The sequence below is a fragment of the Ylistrum balloti genome, unplaced genomic scaffold (genome assembly GCF_031769215.1).
Source record: "Ylistrum balloti isolate Yb309-2 unplaced genomic scaffold, AGI_CSIRO_Ybal_v1 Utg369648, whole genome shotgun sequence".
Taxonomy (NCBI): domain Eukaryota; kingdom Metazoa; phylum Mollusca; class Bivalvia; order Pectinida; family Pectinidae; genus Ylistrum; species Ylistrum balloti.
The window spans coordinates 24,104-32,500 of record NW_026781905.1 but is presented as its reverse complement, the minus strand read 5'-3'; the positions used below and the strand labels follow the sequence as shown (position 1 = coordinate 32,500).

Sequence of the window (8,397 nt, the reverse complement as noted above, 5' to 3'; positions counted from 1 at the left end):
AAGAACTCAAGAAAGAAAGAAAGAAAGAAAGAAAGAAAGAAAGAAAGAAAGAAAGAACTCAAGAAAGAACTCAAGAAAGAAAGAAAGAACTCAAGAAAGAACTCAAGAAAGAAAGAAAGAAAGAAATAAAGAAAGAAAGAACTCAAGAAAGAAAGAAAGAAAGAACTCAAGAAAGAAAGAAAGAAAGAAATCAAGAAAGAAAGAAAGAAAGAAAGAAATAAAGAAAGAAATCAAGAAAGAAAGAAAGAACTCAAGAAAGAAAGAAAGAAAGAAAGAAAGAAAGAAAGAAAGAAAGAACTCAAGAAAGAAAGAACTCAAGAACTCAAGAAAGAAAGAACTAAAGAAAGAAAGAAAGAAAGAAAGAAAGAAAGAAAGAAAGAAAGAAAGAAAGAAAGAAAGAAAGAAAGAAAGAAAGAAATAAAGAAAGAACTCAAGAAAGAAAGAAAGAAAGAAATAAAGAAAGAAAGAACTCAAGAAAGAAAGAAAGAAAGAAAGAAAGAAAGAAAGAACTCAAGAAATCAAGAAAGAAATCAAGAAAGAAAGAACTCAAGAAAGAAAGAAAGAACTCAAGAAAGAAATAAAGAAATCAAGAAAGAAAGAAATCAAGAAAGAAATCAAGAAAGAAAGAAAGAAAGAAAGAAAGAAAGACAGACAGACAGACAGACAGACAGACATTCAAATGGACACCCTGGTTACTATAGGACCTTAATGCAACTCATTCTTTCCCCAATCTCCATCCCTATTCTTTCCCCTATCTCCATCTCTATCCCTTTTCCTTAGCTCCCATGACTTCTACCCCTTCTCCCTTTCTCCGTCCCGCACGCGTACCTTCCCTAGCTTCAACAATATGATATCCAGCCTTTACCCTATCACCACCTTCTCCTTAAAACAACCACATCTCCCACTTTCCCTATTCCTCTCCCCGCCACATCATGACATTTACAAACTCCTCTTTCCCCCCCCCCCATCATTAGCCTCTAGCTCCTTCAATATGACTTCCATCCCAGGGACCTCCCCCTTCCCCAGCTCTTTCAATATGACTTCCATCCCAGGGACCTCCTCCTTCCCAATCTCCTTCAATATGACTTCCATCCCAGGGACCTCCCCCTTCCCAAGCTCTTTCAATATGACTTCCATCCCAGGGACCTCCCCCCTCCTCAGCTCCTTCAATATGACTTCCATCCCAGGGACCTACCCCTTCCCCAGCTCTTTCAATATGACTTGGATCCCAGGGACCTCCCCCTTCCCCAGCTCCTTCAATATGACTTCCATCCCAGGGACCTCCCCCTTCCCCAGCTCTTTCAATATGACTTCCATCCCAGGGACCTCCTCCTTCCCAATCTCCTTCAATATGACTTCCATCCCAGGGACCTCCCCCTTCCCAAGCTCTTTCAATATGACTTCCATCCCAGGGACCTCCCCCCTCCTCAGCTCCTTCAATATGACTTCCATCCCAGGGACCTACCCCTTCCCCAGCTCTTTCAATATGACTTGGATCCCAGGAACCTCCCCCTTCCCCAGTTCCTTCAATATGACTTCCATCCCAGGGACCTCCCCCTTCCCCAGCTCCTTCAATATGACTTCCATCCCAGGGACCTCCCCCTTCCCCAGCTCCTTCAATATGACTTCACCCCCAGGGACCTCCCCCTTCCCCAGCTCTTTCAATATGACTTCCACCCCAGGGACCTACCCCTTCCTCAGCTCCTTCAATATGACTTCCATCCCAGGGACCTCCTCCTTCCCCAGCTCTTTCAATATGACTTGGATCCCAGGGACCTCCCCCTTCCCCAGCTCCTTCAATATGACTTCCACCCCAGGGACCTCCCCCTTCCCCAGCTCCTTCAATATGACTTCCACCCCAGGGACCTACCCCTTCCCCAGCTCTTTCAATATGACTTCCATCCCAGGGACCTCCCCCTTCCCCAGCTCCTTCAATATGACTTCCACCCCAGGGACCTACCCCTTCCCCAGTTCCTTCAATATGACTTCCACCCCAGGGACCTCCCCCTTCCCCAGCTCTTTCAATATGACTTCCACCCCAGGGACCTACCCCTTCCTCAGCTCCTTCAATATGACTTCCATCCCAGGGACCTCCTCCTTCCCCAGCTCTTTCAATATGACTTGGATCCCAGGGACCTCCCCCTTCCCCAGCTCCTTCAATATGACTTCCACCCCAGGGACCTCCCCCTTCCCCAGCTCCTTCAATATGACTTCCACCCCAGGGACCTACCCCTTCCCCAGCTCTTTCAATATGACTTCCATCCCAGGGACCTCCCCCTTCCCCAGTTCCTTCAATATGACTTCCATCCCAGGGACCTCCCCCTTCCCCAGCTCCTTCAATATGACTTCCATCCCAGGGACCTCCCCCTTCCCCAGCTCTTTCAATATGACTTCCACCCCAGGGACCTACCCCTTCCTCAGCTCCTTCAATATGACTTCCACCCCAGGGACCTCCCCCTTCCCCAGCTCCTTCAATATGACTTCCACCCCAGGGACCTACCCCTTCCCCAGTTCCTTCAATATGACTTCCATCCCAGGGACCTCCCCCTTCCCCAGCTCCTTCAATATGACTTCCATCCCAGGGACCTCCCCCTTCTACAGCTCCTCCTCTTTCCTTATTCCTGATTTCACGTACATTGTGTGCTGTGCCACTGCACAGTTACCCCCTGTAATCAGCTGTCAACTAATGAATTTATAAAGCTAGGTAAACATACTGTATAGCACATAGGTCTGACAGTACGTGTTAAAGAAGAACTTCGGCCTCAAATCAGTCTTCATTAATTGATAAAGTACATCTCAATTAGGATAAAACACACTGTAAGGTTTTATGCAGCATCTGTAATCACTGTTGGTCAGGTGTACCTATAAAGCTGTATTCATCTTTTCCCAAAAGCTTACATGATGTAAACCACAGAAATTGCATTAGATAGGCAAATTAGGTTTTAATGACATGCTTTTTACCTGTATTTACATATTCGTAAGTTCAATACTTCCTATCCAAAATAAAGTTATCAATTAAAATGATACACACTCGTCCCTAGAAATTTTAATGATGTCAGTCATTTTTATCTTTCTCCTGGTACCATGAACTCAAGCCATTCTCTGATCGGATATCTACTAAACACAAAGTATATTACAAATTAGGATTGTTATGAGTACCCGAGTAGTAGGGCAAGGTCAAGTTGGAGTTGTGAATGGGTACGAAACATGTGTACCCCTGTGGGGTAAAATATGTGTAACCGTGTGGGGTAAAATATGTGTATCAAGTGTGGGGTAAAATATGTGTACCCATGTGGGGTAAAATATGTGTATCAAGTGTGGGGTAAAATATGTGTACCGTGTGTGGGGTAAAAAGTTGTGTGCCCTATGTTGGGCAAAATATGTGTACCCGTGTGGGGTAAAATATGTGTGCCCTGTGTGTGGTAAAAAGTTGTGTGCCCTATGTGGGGCAAAATATGTGTACCCGTGTGGGGTAAAATATGTGTGCCCTGTGTGTGGTAAAAAGTTGTGTGCCCTATGTGGGGCAAAATATGTGTACCCGTGTGGGGTAAAATATGTGTGCCCTGTGTGTGGTAAAAAGTTGTGTGCCCTATGTGGGGCAAAATATGTGTACCCGTGTTGGGCAAAATATGTGTGCCCTGTGTGTGGTAAAAAGTTGTGTGCCCTATGTGGGACAAAATATGTGTACCCTGTGTGGGGTAAAATATGTGTACCCGTGTAGGGTAAAATATGTGTACCTGTGTGGGGTAAAATATGTGTACCATGTGGGGTGAAATACATGTACCATGTGGGGTAAAATATGTGTACCCTGTGTGGGGTGAAATATGTGTGCCCTGCGTGGGGTAAAATATGTGTGCCCGTGTGGGGTAAAATATGTGTACCCTGTGTGGGGTAAAATATGTGTACTGTGTGTGGGGTAAAATATGTGTGCTCTGTGTGGGGTGAAATATGTGTACCGTGTGTGGGGTGAAATATGTGTACCCTGTGTGGGGTGAAATATGTGTACCATAGCCCGATAACTTTCGATCATCATACCAGTGTATACTAAATCATTCACGGCTTTTATTAATTGAATTGCCCTGAAATATTAACGGTCATAATGTTGGTGACGACTATAAGTCTGGGAGTTGATGCTCGGAACTCTAAGTATGAAAATGAAGGTCAACATTTTTATCATAGTAGTTTTTAGATATCAATCTCTGTAATACTTTTTATATGCCTCCTTGATTGAGGATAGACAGAGCCCTGTTGAAATCTTTGTTCTGATGATCTCTCCGTTCAGATGTCCTTTCTGTTCTGATGACACGGGATCATTTTTTTTAATGATCAATTAAATATATATGCATTGTCAAAATTTGAAAAACTGACATTCAAAATTTTAATAAAAAGTCTTATTCGAAGACACCTCAGAGTTACCTAATGACGTTCTTCACAAAACCAAGATGGTGGCATAAAAATATGCACCTCTAAGAATGAGACTAAGAAATGTCATATGTAATTCTGTCAAAAAAGATAAAAGTACTTATAAAGACAACTATATCACTTTGGTGTAAAAATTCAAATCTACTCCCTATGATGTTGTTTGTTGCTGTATATAACAGAAAGGTGCAATTTTTTAATTTCCTAAACATCACAGAAAGAGACCATCTGATTGATCAATAACAAATATCCCTACTCAGGCTAACAATAATAGAAGCCTTACCCACTCGTCCACCATTACTAATGTTGATTCCAGCAGAGTTCTGTCAGATAATAATATGAGGTATAAAACCAATTGTAGGATTTTGGTAAGATGTAAACATAAGTGTCACACAAGTCAACACCAATCCTATTGAGTCACATGTTTGTTTACTCAACTCACAAAAATTGAATTTGAAGTTGTTTAAAATTAAAAAATTATTGAAAGTGAAAAGAAGATAGTTATTAGCAGCATTAAACATTCGTCTTTTATCATTTAATGATACAGGTATGACCAACACCTGTTTCTAATGACATTGGTTATTAACATACACAGGTGATACTGTCACATGATCTGTACTTATCATAATTTTCCCTGATAAAATCTACAGGTATGCAGATTCAAATCACTGATATCAAGTTACATATGAAATATTCAAAACTAAAACTGACAAATAACATGTGTTGGAAAATGTACAAAACTGTTATCAAAATTCGTAATGTTAGAACTTCTAGAATCCTTGGAAAAATCTTATGGATGCTGGCTACCCAACAACACCACAATATTTTCATCCCTAACCTAATCAGACTCTTTTTCTGTAATACAATGTCTCAGCAACAGAAATATGAAAAATATTTTCATTTGTAATACATAAATACTATATCATGAACTTGCCTAAAACTTCCATATTGTTTCATATTGGGCTCTTGGGCACATGGGAATATCAGGCAATGAAAAAGCAGATCGTGCCGCAAAGGAAGCTTTATCGCTACCACCTGTTGTTTTTAAACTTCATTTCACTAATTTTTAAACCATCAAACATTTTAACAGCTCAGTGGCAGGAGAAACAGAATCAATATACCAATAATAAATTGCACTCCTTATAACCTATCATCATCGGTGAATGGTTTCCATGCTATAGAGACAACCACCGAGACAAAGTTGTCTTTGCCCATCTTAATATGGGCCATACTTACCTTACACATTCATATATGTTGAAAGGTGAAGATAATCCTCGGTGCATAGGATGTGATGAGAAATTCACTGATAAACATTTTTTATTGGACTGCATTGACCTTCTGTCTACTGGAGAATTTTTTATTGTAACATTACAAATCTAAAGACCCTTTTAGAAACTGTTCAGATTTATAAAATTCTAGGTTATCTGGAACATGTTGGTCTATATCATAGGATATGATTTACTATTTTAATTTTTTGTGATAATATAACCATTTAAAATTTTTAGCATTTGTCTTTTACCTTTCACTTTTAAATTTGTTTGATATTTTTTGGATCGTTGTGTATCTTACCGGTTGATGGCCCTAATGACCTTTTATTTGTTGACAGGCCATTACGAATGTAATAATAACAATAACGATCTACAGTGAAATTCCAGTTTTTTCTCTCTAAATGCTGACGATTTTAACTTATTAAAAATAGGACAAAGAAGGGATCTAAGACAGATCTAAGACAGGTCTAAGACAGATCTTAGACAGGTCTAAGACAGATCTAAGACCGATCTAAGACAGGTCTAAGACAGGTCTAAGACAGATCCAAGACCGATCCAAGACAGATCTAATACAGATCTAAGACAGATCTAAGACCGATCTAAGACAGATCCAGGACAGATCTAAGACAGATCCAAGACAGGTCTAAGACAGATCTAATACAGATCTAAGACAGATCCAGGACAGATCTAAGACAGATCTAAGACAGATCTAAGACAGGTCTAAGACAGATCTAAGACAGGTCTAAGACAGATCCAGGACAGATCTAAGACAGATCTAAGACAGGTCTAAGACAGATCTTGGTACCCACCAGGCTAGTATCTTTTCCCTTCCTTCAGCTACTTCCCAAAAACTAGGGATCACCAGAAACTTATCAAATTTTAGGAAGACTAATCTAGAACTTGTAAAGAAATAGTAATTACTAATTACAAGATTAATGGCCTATCCATCAGTTTTCTAATTTTCCCAAAACTGACATCCCTCCTATTCCCAAAACTGACATCCCTCCTAGTCCCAAAACTGACATCCCTCCTAGTCCCAAAACAGACATCCCTCCTAGTCCCAAAACTGACATCCCTCCTATTCCCAAAACTGACATCCCTCCTATTCCCAAAACTGACATCCCTCCTAGTCCCAAAACTGACATCCCTCCTAGTCCCAAAACTGATATCAAAACTGACATCCCTACTAGTCCCAAAACTGACATCCCTCCTAGTCCCAAAACTGACATTCCTCTTATTCCCAAAACTGACATCCCTCCTAGTCCCAAAACTGATATCAAAACTGACATCCCTCCTAGTCCCAAAACTGACATCCCTCCTAGTCCCAAAACTGATATCAAAACTGACATCCCTACTAGTCCCAAAACTGACCCAATACTTGAAAATTTATCTACATTATACACAAGACTATAAAGAACTGTTATCTGAAATGTGAAGATAAAATCCAGACATGAAAAAACAAAAACCAAACAATACAATCATATCTAGTATGTGTACTACATGGTATTACTTTGTTTGTGAAGTTTGGTAAGAATTGCAGAATGAGTGAAAACAGTCCATCATTCCCCACCCACCTCTCTCTCCTTATTCCTCCGTCACTTTTACATCATTAGAGGAAAACAGTCCATCATTCCCCACCCACCTCTCTCTCCTTATTCCTCCGTCACTATTACATCATTAGGGGAAAACAGTCCATCATTCCCCACCCACCTCTCTCTCCTTATTCCTCCGTCACTATTACATCATTAGGGGAAAACAGTCCATCATTCCCCACCCACCTCTCTCTCCTTATTCCTCCGTCACTATTACATCATTAGGGGAAAACAGTCCATCATTCCCCACCCACCTCTCTCTCCTTATTCCTCCGTCACTATTACATCATTAGGGGAAAACAGTCCATCATTCCCCACCCACCTCTCTCTCCTTATTCCTCCGTCACTATTACATCATTAAGGGAAAATAGTCCATCATTCCCCACCCACCTCCCTCTCCTTATTCCTCCGTCACTATTACATCATTAGGGGAAAACAGTCCATCATTCCCCACCCACCTCTCTCTCCTTATTCCTCCGTCACTATTACATCATTAAGGGAATAATCATAACATAACAACAAGAGGCCCAATGGACCTGCAGTACTTACCTGGTATAATATACCAGCCAAATATCATTATTAGTTTATAAGTAGAAGTTTTTAAAGATTTCAACAAATCTGATCCTGGTGACGTTGAATATTAATCAAAGTCATCGACGGGCTTCATCCTGGGAACATACCACAAATTATCATTCCTCTTGGCTTTTTTAATTCATGGGAAAAAGATGTTTTAAGGTTTTAACAAATTTGACCCCTGTGACCTTAAAACATAGGTCATGGTCATTTAATTTCATAAATTTTGTCAAGCTTCATTAACACACCACATCAGAACATATCCAAATAGTTTTCTGATCAGTCTCAAAATTAAAAGACCACTACCAGGGTCCAAAGAGAACAAGTTCTCCAGACAAAATGATAACAAAAACTGATTGTAAGGACTAACATTGTAGACACAATCCACCCATACAGGGTCATATGTATTTACACAGTATCCTCACATAACACATCAGTATTAAACATCAGATCCACCACACTGCATAGAATTTATCACACAGGGTATAGAATTTATCACACAGGATATAGAATTTATCCTACTGGGTATAGAATTTATCACACAG

The 8,397-nt window shown here is 40.5% G+C and overlaps 2 protein-coding genes across 2 annotated transcripts; one reads left to right on the top strand and one right to left on the bottom strand.

Annotated features, from left to right (window-relative positions):
• Window positions 1-970: 970 nt before the first annotated feature.
• LOC132555999 (uncharacterized) lies at window positions 971-3,209 on the bottom strand. The gene is made up of 3 exons (XM_060220391.1): window positions 3,160-3,209; window positions 1,672-2,651; window positions 971-1,614 (listed from the first exon to the last, which is right to left on the bottom strand). Exons 1-3 carry the CDS (start codon window positions 3,207-3,209, stop codon window positions 971-973), a joined length of 1,674 nt encoding a protein of 557 aa, XP_060076374.1.
• A 95-nt stretch (window positions 3,210-3,304) lies between these two features.
• On the top strand, window positions 3,305-7,100 carry LOC132555990 (uncharacterized). Its single transcript, XM_060220381.1, has 2 exons — window positions 3,305-3,322; window positions 6,639-7,100. The coding sequence occupies exons 1-2, from the start codon at window positions 3,305-3,307 to the stop codon at window positions 7,098-7,100; spliced, it is 480 nt and encodes a 159-aa protein (XP_060076364.1).
• Window positions 7,101-8,397: the final 1,297 nt, after the last annotated feature.